Below are 26220 nucleotides of genomic sequence, written 5' to 3' on the forward strand. Positions count from 1 at the left end.
TGTTACCTTTCATTATTGCTCCTTACTTATCACTTCAGAGTTCTTGGAACAAGGTCACGAGGCTAAAGAAGAGTTTCAGTTACACTGAACAACGTACAGACACACACTGTTCAGCTCTTAAACTTGAAGAAAGTGGAAAAAATCTCCTCCTTTCACGTAGAAACAAAAGAAGCTGGGTTTAAACATTAAAATGGAGATTTTAATCAGAATATCCCAGGTGGGAAGGGAGCCTCGAGGTCCCTTGTAAAAAACAACAATCTGTGAATATTTCTAGCAAAATTTAAAAAAAAAAGTAAATTTAGTCAGAGAAAAGCAGATGCAGGAAGCCAAACTGAGACCTGGCAGATCATCACCACAAACCCTGAACCACAAAAAAGCAGCTGCTGAGCCATAGGTGGGTTCAGGGCTCTCTTTAGCTCCAATCCTGCTCCAAAAGCCCATGATTATCCATGACGAAGAGCTGGAAATAACTTGTTTCTGTGTTTGTTCTCACCTCAGCCCTAAATTGCAAGGGTCTGGGGAGATTATTTGAGCTTAAGATCAGAGCTATCACAGGGGTTTTGCTCCCAGACCTACTCAGTGTTACGCTGTGCTCTGAAAATCTGGGGTTTTTGCCTTCAGAAAGCCCAAAGTCTCCCAGGGTGAGTCATGGAAGGAACCCAAAGGTAAGTTCAAAACACACAGAGAAAGCCCTGTGGTTCTCTTGCAGCAGAGGAAGCTTTTTCTTGAAAAACTCAGCACAAATCCTGGCCCAGGTTTCTCTGAAACTCAACCACAACACGAGGGGGTGATTTTTCTTCCAGTTCATTTACAAATTCACTATTTTAATTAGAATTCAGAGCAAAGATAAAGCTCAGAATAACTTGCAGAGCTAAGACAGTTACTTCAAATCACTCCTAACAATCTCAGCCCTCCCTGGTCGCTCCCCTTACAAACCAGTTTACGGCACACACAGGGATTTATCTACTTAAAATACAGCCCCAGTAGAAAGCAGGATCAAAGGCAAACATCTTCCTCTCCTTCCAAAACTTCTCCTCCGTTACTACAACCCAGAAGTTCCAGTTTCCAGCCATCGAAAAAAAATTACTAAACCTGAGATTCGTTAGAGTGCTCCAGATACCCGTGTACACACACATGTGTCTTTGCAGCAGTCTCAGAGAAGGAAAGATGGTATTATTTAAGGCAACGTTATTCTTACGGTGCTTAATTTGCACAGCTCCAAGCAGTACCACTTTCCAACCAACAATTATAATTGGATATTTGTGTTATACAGCCAAGTTTTTTCACATTAGACAATTTTATCCCTTCTCCACAGTGAAAACAGACATCCTCTGAAAAAAAGGCTTTTCAAGCCTGAGTCTCAGGTTTCACCAGAGTGAGCATTTAATATCAAACTTCACATCTTGTAAGAGGGAATCAAAAATCCCCCAGACCAGGCTGAGTGGCTGTTCTGGAAGCTGTAAAAAATAGTAATTTTCAGCAAAAAGCCACATTGAAATGTAATTATCCCTCCAAAACATAAAAAGAAAAGCAGAAATAGCAGAATTAAATTGATATCTAAGTGTGGCTTTATGCAGAGACAGCTCTGTGACCAATTGGGGCAGGGACAGTCTGCCACACTGGGCATATTCCTCCAGAGGGATGAAGAAATTATTTGGTTTTTATTGGGTCTACGTGTAACATTTGCATCTTGTTACCACTGATATTTTAGCCTTAGAAGTTTTCAGACATTCCTCCAGGGCTTATCTTAAGCACATTTTTATTAAGTTCCCTTCTCTAAAAAAACAAGCTCCAGTGAGTTTTGACGCTCTCTGCCTTTGACAATGATAATCTTTGTCCTTTCCAGCTGCAGCAAATTTAAGATAATCTCTTCTTCAAGTGGACTTTATTAATCTTCCAAATGAAATACCATCCTGAGGTAAAACAATTATTTCCAGTTCAGCTCTTAGTAACGGTTAAGCCCATACTGGAAAAGACAACCAACATCTGGCAGACACAATATCTGCAGCAATTAAGAATAATTGTGAAACCATAATATACAAATCTATTCAAGTGCTGAGAGTGGAGCTCTGCACAGGCAGTTCTGTCTTCCTGCAGCTCAGAGGGAAAAAAAAAGCAGGGAATGACTGCAGAAGGATTTCACCAAGTCAGCAGCTGGGCCGGCCACACACAGCAGCATCTCCACTGTCACAACACACAGGGATGAGCTGGGATCTTCCAGGGATCTGCTTGGATACTTCCAGGGAGGTCTCCAGGTGGAAGGGGGGACACCTCACCTGAAGGAGCCGGGTCTGGGGTGTCCTGGCTCACCCCCTGACACATTCCTTGTGCCTTCAGCAGCACTTCAGCCTTGATCAGCAACAGGATTTAACTAAACAGGGGGGAAAATCCCATTTGTTCTCCCCTTCCCAGTTCAGCTCTCAGGTGGACCCTCCCCAGCACCTGCCAGTTGAGGTATTGAGGCCTCTCAGCTCCATAAAACCTGAACAAAGCTCTCAAAAAACATGTTACAGGGACAGGCAGTAACACAACAAAGGGCTGGGCTGGTTTCACACCCCAACTGCTCCTCAGATCCCACATTTTCCCTCTAAATAACCTGAACAGTAACCTCAAATCCCTCACAGGGTCACACACTTAAACCTGTTTATCCTCCTGTGGTTCCCCATGGACAGAGGGATACAGAGATCCAAGATTGCAACACTGCTCATATAAACCCCCCCCAGCTGTTCCACCTCACCTCAGAGGAGGTGAACCAGAACAGTTGATTATTATTTTTATTCTGTCTGGAAAAAAAACCATTTCACCTGCATGTTTCAAATTAAAAAATCCGACACTTTCCTCCATTTTCAGTCAACTGTCCCTGAAAGTATTTTTTTATTGAGCTGGTTTGACTGCAAAAGTGCAAATTTACAAAAAGATAATTTGATCTTTTCTTGTTAAAAGGGTAGTAATAGATAAAATGTTACAAAAGATCTGATAAACTATAAAATTATCTGATTTGGAATCAGATCTATGATGAAAAGCTCTTCTAAATACCAGCAGTTTGAACAAAAACTAAAGAAAATTAAGCTTCATTTTCCCTACAAAACTCTTCCAGTTGCTCATTCCCCCAGCTGAAATCATAACCCCCAGTGTAAAATCACAATCATTACTAAAAAATATGAGATTGTACAACATGTTAAGTAGAAAAAGATTCAAACTTATACACCATTTCAGTAAAATAACATCATCAGGGGGGGAAGAAAAAGCAGTTTTGGTCTGAAATAGGGCTCCTTAGAGGGAACATTTTACTTCAGGTACAAGCACAAGCCTGGGTAAAATATGATCTATGTGCTTGACTGACTGTGCACTCTACTATTGCCTAGACCTCAGAACTCCAGTTCCTTGTGTTAGGATGTCCAACAACAATTATTTTGGGAAATGGAACAAAGGAGTTGAATGTATTTTCCCCGAAAAAAGCCCAAAAATTGCACAGGCAGAATTTCATTGGAGAGAGCATCCTGAATGATCTTCCACTATTATTTAACAGCAGTAAAGCTGTTTTTCCTTTAAAAGAAAGGAAATAAAAGGAGTTATTTCTCCTTCAAATTCCATCACTGATTTTTTCAGTTCACAAGCGTGACATCCATGAGTTTGTCTTCAACAACAACAGACACATCACAGATGAGTCTTTGAAATTCAGTATTTCCTGGAGTAGCACTCCCTGCCATCACCTGCCTGGTGGTTTCCTGGTGGCCAAATATTTCAAACCAGAAACATTTGCTAGCCCTGACCTCCTTAATCAAGTGGTCTCCCCAGAAAGGGGGAAAAGCCTCCACTGCTTTAAGAAATCAGTGTAATTATCACTATCTGCTTAAGCACCCCTGGATGTGGGGTTGGTGGGTCCTTGGCCTGGTTGCTCCAAAAAGGCTGTGGGTTTTGCTTGTTCCTAAATTAAGCAATAAATAGTTACTTCTTGGTCACCCACCTGTGCTGAGAACTTGTGCACGCGCCCAACTCTCTGCAAGCCCCAACAGCCCCATCAGAAGATGGGCACAAAGCTTCTTTTCCACCTGGAGCTCAGTTCCCTAAATAAAACTTGAGCATCAAAGAGATCACAGCAAGATAAGGGAACCCCAAAGTGCGCATTTATACACAGGTAGAGACACACAAATGTGCCAGGGCAGAGAATCCCTGCCCTGCACAAACAAACCCAATCCCAATGTCTGCAGGGCTGCCGACAAACACTGCAACACCCCGTGAGCTCATGGAAATTCAATGGAATTGGTTAATCCACTCTGAGTGCCAGAAGGGAATTTAAACAGCACAGTATTGCTCCCTAAGTGTGCTCAAGGCCCCAGATGAAAGAGCCAATCCCCCAAAAAAAGACTGTGATGTCCATGTGGGACTGAAGCTCACAGAACAAGGGAATAATCATTCCAATTACAAAGTAATGAACATCCATAAAATACATCACTGATGTGATACGTGTTAATATGTGTTCACCACATTTTATTTTCAAGAGAAAAACCTGTTTCAGGGGCAGGAGGGTAGCAAGAATAAGATTTGGGGTTCCTCTCCACTCCACTGAGTTTATTTGGTTTGTGCAATCCCTGAGTGTGCAGGAACACAGACTGGGGTGAAAATTTGCTTTACACAAGCAAGTAAAAGCAGAAAAATCAACTATATATCAGTAGAAAGACTGAACCTGAAGCCCCAAAAGTTTCCTTTTCACCCAGAAGCAGAAATAAATCATGGAGCCATTAAAAAGAAGTATTCCCAACTTTTGGTGACACAGCCCACACGTATCTCCTTTAACCAAGCCACCATCCACTACAACTTCCTCTGGCGTCACAACTCCCATCTCCCTGGCACCAACCAGAAAAACAAAAACAACCCCTTGCCACGATGGCACCCACAAGCCCAGGCTGGAAAACAGAGGCCAACTGCTGCTTTCCATCCCCATCAGCAGCTCCAGCCATGGAGCAATCAGGGCACACAAGGAGATGCACTGAAAGGAGACAGCACTTTACAGGCCACAAATCACCACTAAACCTGCCTAGAGAATGTCTCTGAGCCGAGTTCTTTCAGCAGGGAGGTGTGTTACAAAAGCTGCCGTGACCCGAGGTGTGCAGGAGCTCACTGCAGTCTGTCACCCCGGACAGAAGGAACCCAGCCGCGCTCCACAGCCCAGGAGCCGGGAATGCCGGCTTCCTCCAGGGAAGGAACAACAGATTCAGTGTGTTCTGCAGGAAAAAAACACGGCTAAGAGAGGAGGAAATGCATTTTAAGGCTAAATATGCCCAAACTCGGCCCCAAAGGGCCTGCTCATCAGACACTGCAGGAATCTCCCTGCAGAACCGCAGCTAGTTTTTTTTTCCCTCTGGCCTCCATCTCTGCCACGGCTAAAATCCAGCAATCCAAAGGAACCTTATCCATCACCGAGGGTGAGGGAAAACACCATCACAACCCAAGGGCTGCCCACAGGCCAAGAGGGACCTCCAGGGCTTACAAAGACTTTTGTTTTGGTTAATTCCGAGGCACATCTTGGGAGTGCAAACCCTCCCCTGCAGTATTTGCAACCCAAATATTGCAGCACTGAGCTAATTTCGGGGAGCTGGCACAAAAAAAAAATTGACTACTGGAGTAATCGGACCAGAAAATGACACTGAGCTAAATTTAGGAGTAACTATGCAATGCAATATTAATAAGAGATTATTTCCTTTCTCCAATTTTTTTTTTAAGTTAAGCTGGCAATGCTCCTTTTAAAACCAAGGCTCTCCATCCCCCCCAGGGATGGATCCTACAGTTTCCTGGGTGCCAACATGAGGCTCAACCCCAGTCAGGCTCTCCATCCTCCCAGGGACGGATCCTACGGTTTTTTGGGTGCCAACATGAGGCTCGACCCCCACTGAGGACAAGCCTCTCTCGGGAGGGAGGGAGGGAGCCCTGGGGAGGGGGGAGCGCTGTCCCCACGTCCCCAAGGCTCCCCCCAAACGCTCCCAGAGAAGGATGCCCCGTTTCCCCGCAGTGCAGGCACGGATATCCCGCATCGCTCCCCCTCCTCTCCCCATCGCTCACTTTCTCTTGTACTCGTCGCGCTCCCGCTTGACTTTGGCCAGCACGTTGTAGAGGGCGCGGATCTCGGGGGTGATGGTGTCGATCTGCACCCCGACCCCGTCCGGGTGGATCCAGGACACGCCGGGGCCCTGCACGGTCTCCAAGCCGCCGCCCCCGGTGCGGCGGACCTGGGTGTAGCTCCAGATGGTGCCGGGCAGGCGCCCGTAGTGCGGCGGCGAGGGCAGCGCGCCGTGCCCGGGGCCCGGCGGCGGCAGCAGCGGGGGGGTCCCGCCGTCCGTCTGCACCGCCTGGTCCCGGGAGAAGGTCTTGTAGCGCAGCCGCCGGTCGCGCTCGCTCTGCTGGGCCGCCAGCTGCTTCTCCAGCAGCCGGTTGCGCCGCTCCAGCTCGTGCACCTTGGCCAGGAAGCAGCGGAACCGCACGTTCAGCCCCTTCAGCAGGTGGATGTTGGAGCCCAGGTCGTTCCGCAGCGCGGCCGTGACCGGGGGGCCCCCGCCGGCCGCCGCGGGGCCGCCGCCGCCGGGGCCCAGCGGGCAGGAGGACGAGGAAGAGGCGGCGGCGGCGGGGGAGAAGGCGCGGGCCATCTCCCCGAACAGCAGCGAGTTCATGGCGGAGGGAGCGGTGGCGGAGGGGATGGAGAAGGCGGCGATGAAGAAGGAGGCGATGGAGGCGACGAGGGAGGCGCTGCCGGTGCCTCCCTTCGCTGCCGCCGCCGCTGCCCGGGCTCTGAGCGGACACCGGCGCGGCCCCGCCCCCCCCGCGCCGGGGCCGCGCCCCGCCCGCGGCCCCTCTGATTTGCATAACCACGCCTACATTTCCGTATCGGTCTCCTATTTCCATGGCCACGCCCCGTCAGTCCATACAGGACGGCGTTATTTGCATAACCCCGCCCCCTCGGTAGGCCCCGCCCCCCGCGGTGCCGCAGCCGCGCGCGGGTCCCTCCACGTGTCCCCAGGGCGGGGGTGGGGGGCGCTGGTTTTTGGGGGTAATCGGGTCCAACGCGCTCCACAGCCCTCGGTGTGCTCCCGGATCAATTGGCAAATGTGCAATAAATGGGATAAAGGCCCCTGGCCTTGCATCCCTGCTTTTGGCTCTCTGGGAAACCACCTTATTATTAATCCCTTACTAACCCCCGATGGAAACTGGCTGGGAAAGTTGAGGCTGTTCAGCCTGGGGAAGGGAAGGTTGTGTGGGGACCTCACAGCACCTTCCAGTGTCTGCAGAGGCCACAGGAAAGCCACAGAGGGACCCATTGTCAGGAACTGGAGTGGCAGGACAAGGGGTAATGGGTACAAATAGAAAGAGGGGAAACTTAGGTTGGATATTAGGAAGAAATTCTTCCCTGTGAGGGTGGTGAGGCCCTGGCACAGGCTGCCCTGAGAAGCTGTGGCTGCCCCATCCCTGGAAGTGTCCAAGGCCGGGTTAGATAAGACCTTGAGCAACCTGGGCTAGTGGAAGGTGTCCCTGCCTATGGCAGGGGGAGTGGCAATAGATGATCTTTAAGGTCCTTTCCAACCCCATAACATTCTATGGTTCTACAATTAGTTCAGATCAGATTAAATTATAAGGGTGAATTTTGTTATCCCAAAGCAGAGCCCTTCCTAAGTGCTAAATAACAATGCTGCTACTGTAATAATTGAGTTATTGAACGAGTGTTTCCCAACTGCTGCTCCTGGACCTCTGGCCCACTGGGCAATCAAAGGATATTGTTTAATTGAATGATGTGATTCCTCCACTGTGCTGCCATGCATGGAATGATGCAAGTGAGGTCCACGGAAAGCTCTCAGTAACACTGCTGTAAAGATGTAGTAATAATAATTCAATCCATTTTTGAAATAAAAACATGGGGTTTGCCAGGCAATATTTATATTTGACTCCACAGACAGCAGCACCCACTTGCTGAAACACCATCAGCACCCCCAGCCAGGCTCAGCACCGAAACCAAAGGCTCTTCAAAGGGCTCTGTTAATGTGTTACAGACCTGTGTTTTCCCAGCAGCACCTCCTGGAAAAAAAAATAAATGTGCTGGGTGGAGGTGCTTTATTAAAAGGGTGACTCAAAGAAACACCTGAAAGATTATCTCTCCCTGAGCACAAACCACTTCAGCCTCAGCTTGTGGTGACTGGAACTTGTGTTCAGTGCTGAGGAAAAGCTCTTGATGCCTGGGTTGTGAGGGCAGGGCTGTGGGTGCTGATCGTGGGTGTCATCAGTGCATCAAATAGAGCCAGTTTTAAATAAAAAACCTTGCAGCTCAATGGGAAATGTTTCCGTGACTTGTACCACCCTGCAGATCCACAGAAATCCTTGGAAAATGCGAGAATTGACTAAACCTGCCAATACGAGGGGTCTCATTGGGGCAGCAGCCAACCAAGAGCAGGTTTCTGCCAGATCTGGGTCATTTCCAGGCCAGGTTGGATGGGGCTTAGAGTAACCTGGTTTAGTGGAAGGTTCCACCTGTGGCAGGGGATGGAACAAGATGGGGTTTAAGGTCCCTTCCAACACAAACCATCCTGAGATTTCATGGATTTCCCTGTTTTCAGACACCTGGCATCTTCCCTAGCAGGTGGTGCTAGAAGGAGCTGGGTGATTTCAGTCAACAGGTAGGAAAATCCTGTTGAACAACAAGAGATTTTTTTTTCCCTTAAGGAAGCAGGAAAACATCAGAGGGAATGATAAAGCAGCTGATGAAGGCTTTTGTACCTTTCTGGTGAGATGATGCTTCCCGTGATCCCTCCTTGCCCATCACCAGGTGGTGAGGATGGATCTACCAACACCCCATCCAAAGGTTGTTAAATCAATGAGTCTTTTCCTGATGGGATTTGGCTCATCTCTGAGATGCCCACGGTCACCACCAGCATCTCCTGCTCCACCACCAGGGTGAGGTTCCATCCCAGCCCCTGAAAGTGAATCATCCTGAATTAATCACAGCAATTAATTGAACTCAGGCTGGGAGAAATGGAAGTCCCTGTTCCACGAGGGCTCAGGCAGTCCTGGATCTGACCTGCTACCACCAACCCCATGCCAAGCAGCCACTGTCCATGGGATACCCTGTGGCAGTTGGGGACATTCCTGTAGGGATTCCTCCAGTTCCTGCCACGGAAAGCTCTTCACTGCCTGCCAATTGCAGATATAAATAATTAAGCACTGATTAGCCCCTTCCTACTTGGACAGGGAGGAAAAGGGATGGGAAAGGGGGCTATTTCTGAATGCAGGAACTATCCAGCAATTAAATAAGTGACCACCCCAGTGATGCTGATAATAATAACATACTGGGTGTATTTTTGCTTGCAGTTGCTCTACCCAAACATGGGCTGGAGCAGGGCTTGAGGAATCTGGATCCTTGGATTTGATTTTACACTCATTTTACCTTTGCTTTGGCAGCATCCTTCACTCCCAACTCTCAGCAACCATTTCAGGGCTGCTCTCTGCATCTGCTTAAGGTTTTTTAATACTAATTTTCCTGGGTTTGGTTATATCCATTGACACTTTTTAAGCCCGGCAGTCATGGAAAATTCTTGTTTCCTTAGTAAAGTAACCATTTTTCAGTCAAGCCAAGCCAAACCAAACCAAACCCAGCAGCCTCCCCAGCACCCCCACACTGTGCTGAGTGGCAGCGAGGAGATGATGCTCCTGGGCCAACGTGCATCACCACAGAGTTAAGTTTTGTGTGTTTGAATAAACCTTCCTCTAAAACAAACAAGGAAAAATCCTTTGGCTTAACATCCATGAAACTCCCCAGTCCTCGAGAATGACCCACTCAATCACCTCATGGAGTCCTGCTCGGTTCTGATTTTCTCACACCCCTCCCTCATCCCTTGGACTGCAGCAACTGCCCAAGCCAGCACCTCACTGACCTCAGAGATGGAAAAGGGAGATTTATCCACCCTGGGCTCAGCAGGAACAAGAAGCAGCTTCTTCCTGAGGCTGCCATGTAACAACCTCCAGTGGTGAAACTGGGACTCGTGTCGCACGCCCGGGGCTCTCCCTCCACCACATCCTGCCTGCCCGAGTAAGAGTGTTTGAGCAAACCAGGCTGCTGAAACAAGCAGTATTTTTAACAGTTCCACCCCCAAAATGGTTGGTTTGTAACCCAGCCCCTAGGATGGTGCACAGGCACCAGTGAGATGATGGCATTGGCAGCTCAGCACCAAGTCCTGTCACATCCCAGCTGCATTTTTGGCCAGCAAAGCATTTCCAACTCCACCAGCCCCTTTTCCCCACACACTCCTATGCTTGCACCAGCATCAGGGCTTTTCCTCGAGCACTGGGAGCAGAAACCATCCCTGGCAGCCTGTGCCCTGCGCAGGAGCACGGGAAGAGGGGCAGGAATTCGGTGGCTGCCCCAGCGACGCCTCGCGTGATTCAGACCCTGCCTCAGCACCAGGACACAAAGGCTGTGCCCATCTCCAGGTGTCACTCGCTGGGGAAAGGGCTGGGTTAGTCACCACGGTGGTTGTTCCCAACCCTGTAAGGGAAGCCTTTGGATCCTGCCGAGAATTGCATTGGTCACAGTGTAACGTTGTGAAAACAGAAAGTATTTGGCAGGTTGGCTGCCGTCAATAATGTGGGAGGGATGAGTTACATCACAGCTACAAACTCAGCAGGTTTCCTCCCTGCAGGTTCCTTATTGCCTTTAAAGGAGGTTTCTCCTCCTAAAATGGTGGTTTGGCCCCCAGTATATTTTCTATTAGTTCTACCAGCTCATGGCAAAAGAGGAGCTGCAGCTTAAACCCAGCACCTTCTCCCAACTGCAGGTTTATTCATTTGCTTCAGTCACAAAAACATTGTTTGGCCACATTTGGGGTTTTATGGGCATTGGGGGTTTTATGGGCATCAGCACCACAAAGTAGAATTCAGTCACAGAGAGAAATGCTGCTCATGCATGGGCAAAGAGCTCCATGTGCCCTCAGCCCACGAGCAGAGAATTTGGAATGGTCCCAGGCTGGCTTATTTTCAGCACCTCCCTCTCACCTGGACTGGGGCTGATCTTCTCCATGGAGAGGTGTAAATATTTTGGAAAGACAAGCTTCTGCAACAGGTGCAACCCCAAAAGGTGGGTGAACTGAGGAGGCAGAGATGCAGCAAGAGATTAAGGTGCCCAGCGAGTGGAGCATCTGCAGGCAGAGCGGCTGAGACGCCGCCGCCGGAGCATTTCCTTGGAGACTGTGGCGACTCATTGCTTCCCTAGTAACCAAACATTTGCATCTGTATTGAGCAGAGCAGCAAATATGCCTCTCTGAGCCTGTACAGGTCGCTGCAGGTGTGTCTTAGGAGGCAGGGATCGCTCTGGCAGCTCATCCAGGATAATTGCAGGATGCTGCATCGCTGATCTGGGCATGCCCAAGTGCAGTTTCAATCCCCCAATTGTTCAGCGAGCAGGTGAACCCTGACCCGATTGATTTAAATGCAGAACAACTTTTAAATTAATAGAATAGATGATTTCTTTCTTGTTCTTCCCCTAGATTTGCAGCCTGTGCTGGGTTGAGCAGCATCCAAAGCTCAGAGCACTGAAGAGGGGTAAGTTGAATTGGGATTTACTGTTAGCTCCCTATCTAAATCTCTCTTCCAGAAGCCATTAGCTAATTATTTTCCTTGCTTGCACTGTGGGGTTTTCAGCCTGACAGGTTTTGCACGGCACAATGAAGAAGAGCTTCCCTGTGGGAGCTGGTGATGGGAGCACTGGGTGTGGCTGGAGTGGGCACCTGCTGGGTTTCCTCCTGGCATCCCACTCCTTGGACCAGTATTTCCTGCCTCCCTTCCTTCTCCAGCAGTATGGGCCAGCAGGATCTGCTCTGTGCAGTGGATATCACACCATGGAGCACTCAGGCTTCTCCTCCTGAACTGGAGGGGTGCTCGTGGTGGCTGCAGGAAAACTTGGTGTCAGCGAAGTGAGTCAAGGAGCCGAAGCTGTGGGAGTTGGATTTCCCAATGTCCTGGGGTGATTCTGAGGGAGAGGTGCTCGGGTGGAGCCCAGTGCCCAGTTTTCAGTGGTTCCCAGCCTGTGATGGAGCCCTGGGCTGGTGAACACCTTCCTGAGCTCGTTACATCTGAACTGCTGAGAGCAGCAAAACAGGGACCGAGGGAAGAGAAATAGGAATGATCTGGCACTTGGGAAATGTGCCTTTAGTATTTGATGTCATCACTGAGAAATTAGCTTGTTGCCATCAAATATTAGGAATAATTAAAGGATGCTGCTGGGTTTACAACGCACTCCTATTTGCTCATTAAATAAGATTTAAAAAAAGGCGGCCTGGGAGAAGCTGCAGGGATTAAACACTCAGAGAAGGGCTTGTGGGGTGTCCCAAACATGGATATTTGGGTGGTGTGGCCAACACCAACACAAGAGATAACTAGAGACAACATCCCAAACACCCCTCAGGGCTGAAAATGAGATTTAATCAGTCCCCGGGTGCTGCTTTTGGCTGTCATTTCTGCCCAGGGCTGTAATTTGTGTTCAAGCCCCAGAGGATTTCAGCCTCCACAGGAGCATCCTGAGCCCTTTCCTCATCTTGGGCTGGGGACAGCACCCACTTACCCCAGGGCATGTGCTGAGGGTGACTGAGGTCCTGTTGGCACAACACTTGGGAAAGAAAGAGCGGGATTATTGTTATGAATAACAGTAATTATTGGGCTATTATCATTATGGTAAAGATCTCACATCTCAATGACTGGAGCCTAACAGCCCTTTAAGGAGTGGGTATCCCTGGCTACCCTGCCCTCCACCTCCTGTCCCACATTAGAACATCTCCTTTACTCCTTCTCCAGTCCCACCATGTCCCCATGACAGGGAGAGATGGGAAAGATGTTGGACCCAAGATTGCTCTCAAGTCAACAGCAGCCAAGACTGAACACAATGTTCCTCATGTTCCTTTTTTTTTTAAAGCTCAGCCTCTCTTCATATATCAAAGCTGAGCTTAAACCACAAACAGCTTAATTTTCCAATTTCTGCTTAATATTTGCTCTTTTCTATATCTCATACCTTCCCCACTGGAGAAGGGCTGTAGAGAGAGTGTTATCCTGCTTCCCCAGGAGCAAAAAAATATCAGTATATTCCCCCCTGGAGCAGGTCAGGGTTAATTGCTGCAGGTCAAAAAGCAGATCTGGGCTCTCTGCATCAACCCCATTTCTCCTGCAGCTCCAGGGCCATTTGTGGATCACTGAGGATTCACTGGAGGGTTGTACCAGGTTTGGCTGGTGTTCTCCCACAGCTCAGGCAGTGATTCACCTACAGGTGGTTCGTATTTCACAAGGGAAAGGGCCAGGCTGAGTCAGGCCAAGGAGTGTCGGGTGGTGACACCTTCCCTGAAAGAAAGCCCTGCTTTTTGGAGTGGGAAATCCATCGTGAGGTGCCTGATGCTCACCTCACGATGAGGGGATGTAGGAAGGGGCAGGAGAGCTCTGCAGCACCTGGCTGTGGGAATCAGGCAGCAGGGAATGTGTCTGATTCCTCCTGGATCTGTGACGATGGTGGGATGGGATGAAGGGGAAAATCACTGCAGGGCAAGAGAGAGGTTGTAATTCCCACTCCAATTCTGGGACCTGCAGCAACAGAGACGGGATGTAGGAACAGCTGTGAGCACGGGATGATCCTGCTCTAAAAAAATTAATAAGCTCTGTGAAAATAAACAAAATCTTTCCAGAGGTAGCAGACAGGGTTCCTCACACACCCTAAAAGCTTCCCATTTGGGATGGGGATGCTGTCTTTTGGGAAGGCAATGCCTGGAGAACCCCAACCTGCCTGGGTTAAAACACAGCACAAAGGCTTCCCCTCAACATGTCATTTGCACCATTTTAAAAATAATTTTAAACAAAAAGCATCTCTTCCTACTGGCCATGGGGAGGGGGAGAGGGATCCTTGCTGAAATGCGGGGTTTGGATAAAAGGGATGGAGCTGGTTCCTCCCTGAGCTGAGCTGTCAGTGTGAACACATGGGACCAATTCTGGTTAAAACAATCTACAAACAGGGGTTTAATCATTATTTTTTTTCCCCTCTTAGAAATAAGGGAGTAACTATTCCTGGAGGTTCAGGTGGTTGTAGCTGCTTTCTCCCAACAACTTCATGTACTGGGGGGACGTCCCTAAAGTGATTTCGTACTTAATTGACCCAAGCCCCTTTACCAGCAGTCCTTATGAACTGTATCCCTGTATCCTTGATTCCTTAGGAGCTGCACAGTGAGTTTTTTCCTGTACCCTTGATTCCTTACACGTGAGGTGTGAATCATCCCTGCTCAGGTGAGAACGTGGTCCAGCAACGTGCAGCAAACAAGTCAAGGCCAATCTTGATTTTCTTATCTCAGGGGGCTCCTAAATAAACCACACGGACCATGAGAGGTCTCTTGGGTCCTAGGATGTGCTGGATGTGCTGGGAAAGCTGCTCCTTGGGCTGGCAGGGTGATTGCCCCTGGAATTTAATAATTAAATAATTATTGTGAATTTATTTCAGGAATCTGGATTTGGTGCTTTCTGTACTCATTTCTGATGCGCATTTGCTTGGAGAATGTCCCATCCAGTCCTTGAGCTCCATGGAGTATAAACTGATAAGGAATAACTCCCTGAAATGGAAACAGGGCTGGTCCAAAAGGGAAAGCTGAGGCAGGGAGGGAATTCTCCAGGATATTTGCTTTACTGCCAAAGCAGACACGGGTTGGGTGCTGGAGGCTCATGGCCAGAGGGTTATTCCTGCTGGGGAGTCAGAATGGGCCAGGCTGGCAAAGCCTGTTGGGACATTCCTGAAGGAAAAGGAGCTCAACAGCCAAAATTGGCACATGGGACTCAGTCCAGGTCTGTGGGACTGCAATCCCAAGATGAACCCAAGTACATCCACCTGGCTCCACCATGGTCTTGCTGAATGATCCAGGTGTCCTCCCCTGCCTGAAAAACAAGTGGAGCAGATGCGCATCCAGGGAGACAAATCACTTTTCCCCATCGGAAAAAGTCCAGGGAATCTTTTATGGCACTGAAACACTGCAGCTCACGGTGCGTTTATGCTCGGCAGCTCCAATCCACAGCCTGTTTGAAAACACTTCCAGGCAATTGCAGTGAAAGACAAAACACAGGAGAAACTTGGCTGGAGAGCTGGTCGGAAGCATCGGGAGCAGGGAGAGAGGAGCAGGAGGAAGGCTTGGGACAGCTGTGGGAAAGAGCCCTGCAACACTTCCAGAAGGGCATTGCCTGGCTTGGAGAAGGGAAGTACAACGGGAAAAAGCAGCAGGACAAGGAAACCATCATGGAATACAAGGGGGAAGGTCAAGCTTCCTATGTTTATGGAATAGCCAAGTGGTTTGTCCAGGTCCCAGGTGCCCGAGGGGCTGGAGCCTGGAATGAGCCATGGAAGTGACAATGAATGAACTGAGGCCTTGTCACCTGCAGGTGGGAGGGCTTGGTGTGTCCCCACCGTGGACAGGGCACCCTGTTCTCCCTGGAGTAATTAATCATTCCCAAACTCAGGAAGGATCACCCGAGTCCAGCCCAGCGTGAACAGCTGGGATGTCAGATCGCCTCGGGAAGCTCTTTCCCACAGTCAGGGCCAAAGCAATCCCACAGCTCACAGTGCCTCTTGTGCATCACAAAGGATTTTCCCCCAAATAATGTCGTTGGAAATTAACTGATTATTTTTTTGAGAGGGGGGGTTGACTCTGTTGTCCAGCTCCTGGACAACAGTTAATCAGTTTGAGTAATTTTACCCACTTTGAGGTATTTTCCCTCAGTCTTCTCTCTTACTTCTAATTTAGTAACACTCCCCCAAAGTCTTTGCTGACTTTCCCTGGAGCTCTTTGCCTTTGTGCAGCACTAACATTGGAGCCTCTGTGTGTGGTCAGCCTGGTCAGCTGAAACTTTCCAAAACATTTTCCTTTTGTTCTTGTCCCTCCCTAGGTCTTCTGGGGTTGTTATTGTCAGCCATTAGTCCCTCCCAGGCTATTCTGCTCCACTGTCAGGCTGTTCCCACCTTCTTTTCAGCCCTGGCTTGTTCATAAATCTCTCCTGTGCTCTGGGCAGGGAGGTACTCGATGAGCCACCTTTATTTTCCAAAACACATTTGTGGGCCTTTGCAAAACCATCCAGAATAGCTCTGAGGAGCTTATTGCAACTGTAATTGTAAGAACACAGTTTATAACCTCCCTTTAAGATTCCATCTCCTCCTTGTCTTATAAACATCAGTGAACAAACAGTGATCACGTTCTGCTCCTGGTAAGTTTAAGGATCTGCTGAACCAACTGAATGGGTAGAAACAGAATTATTTGGCTGCTATAAACTTTACCAGTTCCTGCAGCAGCACAGCCTGTTTTTGCAGAAGACCTGTGCCAACACCAACAGAGCAAACTAGGGTTCCCATCAGCTGTGCTGTGCTGAAGCTGTGCTGAAGTTCCCTCAGAGGGAAAAGCTGCACAAAGGCACTGCCAAGGTGTAGCATCCTTCCTTTGCCAGGGAGGCGAAGCTGTGGAGCAAAAGCTGAGGGACTGCTGGCACATCAAGGCTGTGGCTGAAGGGGAAGAGATCTATTTTTGTCAGAAAAGAGACTGAGAAGGTCAGCAAGGCAGCCTGGTGCTCCTCCCAGCTCCCCAAAACTCCTTAACAGTTCTCGTGTGGAGCTTAACCACTCAATGTTACACAAATGACAAAGTCAAAACATGGTGGGGTTTCAGCCTTGCACTGAATTGAGAGAACCTTTAGAACCATGGTCATAAAAACCTGGTTTCTTGTTACCTGTTCCCTGCTGCCTTCAGGAATCACAGATCTGGAGGGTCACTGACTCCAAAGGGGTTTTAGCATTTCCCAGGCTGCTGCACAGCAGTGCTGGAAACACTGGTGCATCCACCCGTGGGAACATTAGAGCTGCTCATCTGGAGAGAGGACTGTTATATTTCACTTTACAGTGCTTTTAAAACAAGGTTTGCTCTTTGATGTGGCTCAAAGGCAGGTGAGCGGCAGGACAGAGAACAAACCCCACATCAGACCCTCCTGTACTTCACAAGGCAAGACAGTTACCCAACCCACCATCAGACCTTGAGTCCCTTGTAAGACACTACTACAAACCTCTCCAGGCTGTTTGCTCCTCAGTTCTCCTCCTCAGCAGCAAATCCAACCGTCAGGAGTGACATCAGCACCCATGGAGGTGAGAACAAAAACACTGCACCTTCACCCCTTTGCTAATTGCCAAATCACAGCGCGGGGCCAACACCAACAAAAGGCATCAAATAGGCTGGGGAGTTATTCAGCCTGTAAAATTATTGTTATTCTTCTTCTTTCTGGGATGGGACTGCATTAGGATTGCGGAAATTCAAGTTCAAACAGAGACGAGGAAGACAGGGAAAGCTTTATTAGATTCCAGCCTCACCATGTGGCAGCTGGTTACAGGAGAACAACTGGTGGGCAGGGGAGGTTTCCAGCATGCACAGGTGGGTGAGAAGGGCAAGGCTGTATTCCAAGCACGTGCTTGGCTCCAGGGCAGGGCATGCACATGGGATGCAGGCGCTCAGCAGGCTCCAGAAGTGTGCAGGGTCTCTTGAACATGCATTTTGCTGAAGCTGAAAGTTTTATCAGAGAGAGAAGATAAGTGTGATGCGAGCAGGACCCCTCTGAGAGGGGCTGTTGCCATGGGAGGCACAACGCGCTTTGGATACAGCCTTGGTGAGAGCGGGGTCAGGACAGGCCCCGTGATCCAACATGCCTTGGAGAGGGGAACACGGAGCTCCTGCCCACAGCCAGGTGAAGGAAGGTGGGAGGTCCCTGCAGGGCAAGGCTCGTGTCCCACAGGGGAACCTGCACACACAGTCAGTCAGTCAGTGCCCAGTGCTCCCTCACTCACTGGGAGCCTTTTGCTTCCTGTGGCTCCTTGTCCAGACTTAGGGCTGGACAGAGCAGCAGCTCTGAGCCCTAGGAGAAGGAGCTCCAAAAGAAAATGTGGGAAAGAACTTGGCATTTAAGCTACTACAAGTACTAGTCAAACCCAGCTTACCCATTTGTTCGATTTATTGAACTTCAAAGAGGTGCACGCTAAAGCATTAAGATTTACTGGTTTGGATTCCTCTCTGTACAAGTTCTTTCAACCAGCTTGAATGCACGAGGCTTTACAGATAGAAGTGCTGAAATACAGGATAAAACAAATCTAAACTCCAAATCACTCCATGAAGAAAAATTGTAGAAAATAAAAAAACAAAAAGAAAACAAAACAAAACAAAACAACCCAAAACCAAACCAAAAAAAAAAAAAAAAAGAAAAATCCAACAAAAAACTGCAGCACTCCTCAGGGAAGGGACAGACTGCACGAGAAGGAACACAAAGGGGTGGAAGGCAAGCTAGTGTAGTCTCTGCCCAAAGCTTCTCTGTGCTGGCTGCTCATGGGATGGAGTTCAAAAGATCCTTGAGGAAGCTGTCGGGGTCACTGATTTCTGATAAGAGTCCTTTAAACAAAAGAAGACAAGACAGAAGAATTAGATCCAAAACACTGCTTCTCCTGCCCACACTGAGGATTTGTGCTGGGCATGTGTAAGTAAGTCACTAAGGACAGCTGCAATCTTATTTTAAGTCTGGATACAACGAGGATAAAAAAACCCTTGTTGGATTCATGAGCAGAAGGGAGGGACTGAAATGTGTGCATTAAATCCATATGGCACTCGCTCTTGTGCAGCTACAGGGATCCTGCTATGCTCCATACATTGAACAGGAAGAGACCTGAGGCACAACTCTTGACAGAAGTAAGAACAGCTTCTCTGCATGTTTTCAGCATCTCCTGACTCCTGGGGGTACCAAAATCCCTTCAGCAGGAACACTGGATGCACCCAACTGCTGCCTCCAGTGCATGGTCACATCTATTTATCAAACCACACACCCCGCAAAACACCTTCAGGCTCTAAGTCTGTATGTTTAACAGAGCAGGGGGAGGACCTGCAGGATCAGCTGGGAGAGAATTTCCTGCCTGGGGATGCTCAAGTGCGTGTCCCAACTGTTTCTGAGATAGTTTAGGACTGCTGGTGTCTCTGCTCTCTCTGTCTCATCCAAACAAGCTGCAGCAGTGTCAGGAATGCTGCTGTCTCCAGTCACGAGTTGCACGAGGCAGCCTATAAAAGGGAAAGCACACACTTACCAGCCACATCCAAAAACTCAGAAAACGTTTCCACTGGCATGAACTCCTCCTGGAAGGTTTTCAGGGCCTTGTCTGCAGCTTCGTGTATTGGCATGTCGTTGTGTCGGATGAACTCAGCGAGAGAGTAGGACCAGCCTCCCTCTGTGTTACTGGTAGGCACCTTCTGAGAGGGGAACAGGAGACCAAATCAGTCTAAAAAATAACTATTTAAAACGGTAACTGCAAACCTTGCTGCCTTCTCCTGTTGCTCCTGGACTTGCATGCCCTGCCTCTTGCAAACACACCACAGAGAACAAGTTATCCCATGTGTGACTTGACCATCTTCTTGTACAGAACGAAACAAGGTCACAGGCATTTTCTCACATCAACTACTTAACATTCTTTAGAAGCTGCAGTTTTTTTCTTGTGGATGCCCCTTCCTCCTACCTTACTCAACAGTTTCCCTTGGAATGTTCCTGTTTCTATGAACAATGAATAGGAAAAATAAGCAAATACACAATACAGGAGTGCTGCCAACTGGCAAAGTCTCTCAATTCTTCAGATACTGAACTGCAAGGGGTACAATAAGCACAGGCAGCTTCCTGCAGCCTTTGTGCTCTTACAAGGTGAAGAAGAAAAAGGAAGAAGGAAGAAATTCCTCCCTATGAGGGTGGTGAGGCCCTGGCACAGGTTGCCCAGAGAAGCTGTGGCTGCCCCATTCCTGGAAGTGTCCAAGGCCAGGTTGGACGGGGCTTGGAGCAGCCTGGGCTGGTGGAAGGTGTCCCTCCCTGCCCATGGCAGGGGGAGGAAGAAGATGGGCTTTAAGGTTCCTTCCAACCCAAACCATTCTTGTGATTCTATGAAGTTTTGTGTTTACAAGGATCTTGGAAAAAGGGGCTTCAAAGTTTGTCTTCTATTTCAAATTCCTGTAGTTGCACAGGTTAGAAAGCTGAGATAGAAGAATTTCAGCTGATACAGATGAATTTCCAGGTTTTCCTTACCTTGAACATGTTGTAAATGAGATCGACAAGCGCCCAGAAGAGCAGGCCAGAGCGGTACGTTGCATATTCCTTCACTGCCTTATCTGCCAGTCTGGAAGACAAGAAAATCAATCCGGGAGTTGATCCCTTTATTATGCTTTGTAACCCATCTGGTGAATAGCACAAAAGCTGAAACAGCCAAATAACCCATCAATAACACCATGGGAACAGCTCTGAGTGAGCTTTGCTGTGTCCTCCTGGACATGAAACAAACACTGGGCACCTGAGAGCTCTCTGTGCAACCATTCCTAAGGCTGGGAAGGCTCTTTACTCCAGCTGTGCCTGGTGTAACTAGAGCAGGTTTGCCAACAAAACCTTATTTCACAGGAAGGAAACAACCACAGAGAGAAGTGAAATTGTGACTGCTAAGACTATGTAGAAAGTCAACAGCAAAGTAGGAAAAACAATTTACAGCCTTTGTTTGTGTGTTCACTACTTGGAGAACAGCAGATTCCTGAAGGAATATCTAGGATTCAGACACAGTCAGTGTCCGCGTCAGAGAACATAATTTTGCTTCTAAATCACGAAAGTGTTTCTGAAAGACTCTGAGGGAAAAATCCTTTAAGAAATGGAGGAATTTCCATTTAATATCTTCTTGGTTATTCTCTCACCAGCAAAGGACTTCTCTTGGAAATCCAGCATCTGGCTGCAGGAATGCTCCAAAAGGTGCAGAGCAGTGCTGGGATAACAGCTCCAAAGTTTACAGGATTAATCACAAACAGGTTCTGGCAAGGTGGAACCTCCTGCCAGCAGCTCTAATGGCTTTGGAATTTTCTTGCATGTGTTTCTCAGGTACATCTGCCCCATCACATGCTACTTCCTGCTTAACACTTAAAAGCTTTGGAAAAATAAAAAGCCCTTTTTTATGCATCCAGAACCAGCTCAGCTATTGCTGCTGCAGGTCAGCACCACAACAGGGCATCCTGATCACGGCCCAACTCCAATTGGCCACAGGTTGGGGTTTGTTTGGGGGAAATGAACATTTTCGGCTCTTATTAAAGGCTACATTTGTGTGTCTGTCCTTAAAACAGACATTCTAGTAGGTGGCAGCCTGCTCAGGCAGCTAAGCTTAATTATTTAAAGGAAAATCAATTAGTAAAGGTGACTAAATTTCCACGGGAGGAACAGCAACTTAGAGCGAGGCTAATTCTGGCCTCCCAAATACTGCAAGACAGGCTTTCTTTTTATGTGAATGGTTTTGATCTAATTGGAGTCTGGTCCTTTAATTGAAAACTAAAAGGCCCTTGTGGGTTAAGGCTGGTAGTTACCTCCTGGAACAGCTATTTCATGTAAGAGCTGCTGCATTTCATTCCTGTGAGCTGGTTCAGCTCATCAGGTGCACAGGGATTACCAGCAGAAAGCCAGACATGGACACTTGGGAATATTTTAGAAAGGTCATGGTCAGGAGCAAAGGTTAAAAAAATCAAAAGGGTATATTTTCCTTCCAAACTCCAGATGAAAGCTACACTGAAAAGTGTCCACAGGAGTTTTCAAGTTAGAATTCTTGGTTCAGTAATAATGAGCAGGTCACTTGATTCAGTTCTTTGGACCATTCTGGTAATTAGTTCTGTGTTTAAACAGAAAGTGTTTCTAAAACACAGGACGTGCTGAGCATCTCTCCCTTTGTTTTTGCAGACACCTGTGACACTGTCACTGCTGGTAGAGCCAGAAGCCATTTTTGGCTGGATTCTCCCCAGTTCTGTGTTACCCTGGCTGAGGAGCTGGATGGAACCCCCCCACACACAGGGAACGTGCAGGATTTGCTGCCTTCCCTTGAGTACAAGGGAACGCAGATTATTGCTGCATTTGCATATGATTTACGAGATTTTGGGGATCATGAGTTGATCCTCAGCTGCTTTGAAATGCCCTGTTGGTTCCTGTAGTGACTCCTCTCCATTGTCCCTGCACAGGTAACAGTGAGTCCTTGAGTCTCTCTAACCTTCACCCCAGTGTTCCCAGAACGGAGCTGCTCCCAGACATCCCCATCGAATGTGGAATGCTAATTTTAATCTTTCGCATGCAGACATGTTACTGTGGTGTCACAGCCACTGCCTCCTCTCTGCCTCAGCCTACAAATTCAAGGTATTGGGACTTATCTGCAGAGCATTTCACCATCCATTGCTCTCTTCCTGATTTTCCACAAGAATAGATAAGCACAGACCTTGGAAATCAGAATTGCCATATTGCTATTTCTGAGAGCCTTTATCAGAGGAAGGCTTTGTGCTCTCTTAGTCTGCAGAGATTAAAGAAAGCCCTTGAAAAAACCTTAACATAATTCCCGAGCACTGTTTCTGAGTGCTCCCCTGAAATTCCAGAGCTTGGATGGTTTTGGAAGTTTTTTGCTGTGTCTGTTTCAATCAGCTTTTATTGCATAATGCCTGGAGAAGGAACAGTCGTTTACTGAGGGTTTAAAAAACACCAAACACCCACAGCAAACCCACTCAGGGGTTTTGTTTTCCCAGCCCACACCTTTGTGCCTAGTAAAACAGCCCTCTAGGACAACATCTCCTGGATCTGCTAAACCCCCTTTCCCAGAATTCAGGCAGGGAGGGGGAAAGAGGAGACAGGTTGAGCTTGAAACTAGCACAGGGCTCTCTCCCTTTCCCTCTTCCAAGAGCATTGGCACATGCTGGGTTGTGTGTAACTACACTGTAATGACTTTATCAAACACATAATTAATGTCATCAGCATAAGAATGCCCTTTAAGGCGACTTAGAATAATAATGAATTGATCCCTAATTATGACAGCTATTTAAAATCATCTTTTCAGAAACTGGAATTCCCCTTCCCTTTCTGGAAATACGTGCCTTTGTCATGCAGGCACAGCCACTTATTCTTGTGCTTCAACTGCCTGACAGCTGCTATTGATTTTTTTTCTTTTTTAAAAGCAATGGCATTTGATTTCTATTTCTATTTTCCTATTTGAGGGAGGCTGGTGCACTGATCAAAAGAGCACAGAAAGAGCTTCTTTAATAAGGCAAGCAAGGAGTGTTACAGCTCTGAGACAGCACACAGCAGGAGTTACTCCAGTGCTTCACTCGGAGGGAATAAGAATCTTCCCAACTTTTAGCTATACTCCTAGAAAAAGCATAGTTTCCATTGATCAGTTGATTGATCCACTCCAAAAACCACCCAGAATTAAATGCTCCTGCTCATACCAGCACTGGGATGTGGCTGCAGCCACTCCAGGCCAGGCTGGACGGGGCTTGGAGCAACCTGGGATAGCAGGTGTCCCTGCCCGTGGCAGGGGGTGGCACTGGATGGGATTTGAGGTCCCTTGCAATCCAAACCATTCTGGGATTCTACAGCTCTGCAACTCTGAGCACGAAGCTACTCAGAAGGGTAAATATCTGGTGTTGTAACTACACACACTCCTTCCTTTTGCTCCCCATAAGCTGCAGGTGGCTCAGTGACAGTGACACGAGTGGCTCTCTGACAGCGACACGAGGGGCTCTGTGATAGTGACACCAGTGCCTCAGTGACAGTGACACAAGTGGGTTTGGGGTGGTGACTGACCTGTTGGCCCCCCCTGGTGACACCACCCGTGCATGGGAGGTGACCAGGAGCCGTTTGAGGATCTCCACCCTCATGGATCTCCACTTCTCCGGGGGGGAGATGTGCAGTGCCAGCACCGTGTAGTAGTGGGGCCCGTCCACCTCATAGGCACTCTCCACCCACTTCTCCTTGGGGTGCTCCAGGAAGCTCTGCAGGTTCTTCTCCTCCCTCGAAGTTGCTCGAGTTCTGGAACACAGGAAAAGCTTCAGCAGCTGCTCTGGCTCTGACAGGTTCATCTGCTGCTTCCCAGGAGCTTTAGGGCACTGTATCCATGCAGTCCTGCACAGGGAACAGCAGTGCCACCTGGGCAGCTTTGGCCCAAATTCATCCACTGGGTGAGGATTTGCTCCCAGTGGAGATACAAACCTAGCGACTCCTTTTCCTTGGAGAAGTTTGCAAGGCATCTGGCACTGCCTCAATAGAGAGCAATACATTACAGAGCTATTTCTCCTTTTTTAAGCAAAAAATAAATGGAGTCAGGCCAGCAAGTTCATGCATTCCAGTTGTACCATTTCCATCAGACACTACATACATGGCTGCAGCTCCTACAGCCACACCTGAGAATCCATTTATATTATTTATCTACTGCAAAAGCAATCCCTGAGATATACAGGCCAGTGTCAAACACAAAAAGATACTGTACTTACTGCAAGCTTACATATATATTTTTTTTTCCTTTCCCCTAGAGCTCCAGTCTTTTCAGAAGTTCCAACACCCCAGGACTAACTGTGTAAACTGTGTTCCAGCACACTTTGTGAAGATGGATCACACATCTATTGCTCTACTGCAGCAGGAAGAGGCTGCAGCCAGGTAGGACCTTTGATTTTACCTCCCTGTCAGGAATAAAGCAGCATCCCAGCACATAAAACAGGATTGTGTGACCATTCCATTTGCTGCATGATGCAACTGGTAGCTCTTTATTTTCTCCATTTAATATCAAAAACAGAATGCAGTTTTCCAGGGTTGCCCAGTGGGTTGAGGGCTCTCTGGTGCCAACAAGCAGCCAATGAGATGAAAAGAATAGTTTCACTTATCTGTCTCCCAAGGGACTGGGAAAACAATAGCACAGGGATCTGGAGATAGATATTAAAAATAATAGACAAATTGTATTAGAGCCAAAATGTTGATTAGTTCCAGGTAGGAAAGGGAGAGAGATTCCACTGCACTGCCTTTGGAGTAACCTTGAAGATGTGTGGATTTTAATATTTATACCCTCATCTAATTACTATTACTTACTACTCTAACTATTCAAATAAAAGATATATATGGGCAATCCATTTTTGCATGATCAGAATCAGCTCATGCATTCCAAAGCATTTGGGTGCCTATGGATCCATGTCATGCCAAAGCACTGTTTTATTGGTAAAAAATACTAATGATAATAAAAAAACAATAATTAAAAATATCAGGAAAATCTGATGGACCTGAACATGCAGGAGAATTCCAGTATGTCAAAACTGGAAACAAAACTGTGTTATTTTAATACTGAATAACATAATACCAGGGTTAAGTTTTCAGCTAACAATTACTTCACCACAGTGTCTCTTCTGTCTGCTCAGGAGAAAATTAAGCTGCCAGCGCTTCTTTAATCTAATAACCCTGTTGCTCACCCCAGAGGTAATAATTACATCTAAAATGGAAAGAGAAGCTAATTCCCAATTGCTTTTACTCAATAGATTCCCTGTTATCCTGCATGTCCAGGCAGCAACGCCTCACTCCAAACAATGTAAATCCCTAACAACCTACTTAAGATGTGCAATTGGGTTCCTCCTAAAACTTTTGTGTGATTTCCCATCTTTCTTGCCACATACTTGTAACAAAGCCCAGACTGCAGCACTCAAGACCTTTTTGAGACTAAGAGCGAAGGCAGAGGTTGTTGCTAAGCGAAGGTACTGACGTGTTGAGGACGTAGAGCACCGTGTGGATGATGTAGGGGATGAGGTGGATGTTGCTCTCCCTTCCTCCCCCTCCAGTGTCTATGCTGAAGGATTGCTCCATGGCAAACCGCAGAAAGAGCAGTTTGATGTCATGGACATTGAGCTGGTAGGTGGGCTCCCGCTGCCCCGTGCACTCCTGGAGGTACGTGTTGTGCCTAGAAAACAGCAGGAAGGGCTCCTTTAACAAAAACCTTAATAGAAATCCTTCTGCCACAGCACAGCTCTGAATCTGAGCAAGTATTTCACAGAAACAGAGCTTTAAAGAATGAACAGGCTATAAAAATGCAGTCCTTGCTACCTTGGATTAACCTCCCCAAAGGGAGGCTCTCAGCTTACTCTTACTCTGGCAAATCCAATTCCATGTGCAGACACAAATACACTCACCAATACTCTTTCCTCATGCCCAGGGTCTGGGATACAGTTCCCCAACTGATATGCATTCAAGATGTTACCACCCCTGATTTCACAGAATCATAGAATGGTTTGGGTTGGAAGGGGTCTTAAAGCTCATCCCATCCCACCCCCTGCCATGGGCAGGGACACCTCCCACCAGCCCAGGTTGCTCCAA

At 47.9% G+C, this 26220-nt stretch overlaps 2 protein-coding genes across 5 annotated transcripts in view; both read right to left on the minus strand.

Moving 5' to 3' along the window:
- Positions 1 to 6794, minus strand: part of IFFO2 (intermediate filament family orphan 2) — a 38810-nt gene extending 32016 nt beyond the window's left edge. Inside the window, exon 1 of the mRNA XM_017833497.1 lies at positions 6061 to 6794. Within this exon, the coding sequence (XP_017688986.1) occupies positions 6061 to 6665 (605 nt within the window). The 5' untranslated portion in view covers positions 6666 to 6794. The remainder of the gene's footprint in view (positions 1 to 6060) is intronic.
- A 10556-nt stretch (positions 6795 to 17350) lies between these two features.
- Positions 17351 to 26220, minus strand: part of UBR4 (ubiquitin protein ligase E3 component n-recognin 4) — a 79920-nt gene continuing 71050 nt past the window's right edge. For 3 of the 4 annotated variants that reach the window (XM_017833435.1, XM_017833433.1, XM_017833432.1), the window contains 5 exons: positions 25613 to 25807; positions 23677 to 23901; positions 20122 to 20212; positions 19142 to 19304; positions 17351 to 18458 (listed from right to left, as the gene is read on the minus strand). In XM_017833435.1, coding sequence (XP_017688924.1) covers positions 18394 to 18458; positions 19142 to 19304; positions 20122 to 20212; positions 23677 to 23901; positions 25613 to 25807 — 739 coding nt within the window. In that variant the 3' untranslated portion in view covers positions 17351 to 18393. The remainder of the gene's footprint in view (positions 18459 to 19141; positions 19305 to 20121; positions 20213 to 23676; positions 23902 to 25612; positions 25808 to 26220) is intronic. The other variant, XR_001877765.1, reaches the window with a different exon arrangement.

Source organism: Lepidothrix coronata, unplaced genomic scaffold, assembly GCF_001604755.1.
Source record: "Lepidothrix coronata isolate B3197 unplaced genomic scaffold, Lepidothrix_coronata-1.0 Scaffold214, whole genome shotgun sequence".
Lineage (NCBI taxonomy): Eukaryota > Metazoa > Chordata > Aves > Passeriformes > Pipridae > Lepidothrix > Lepidothrix coronata.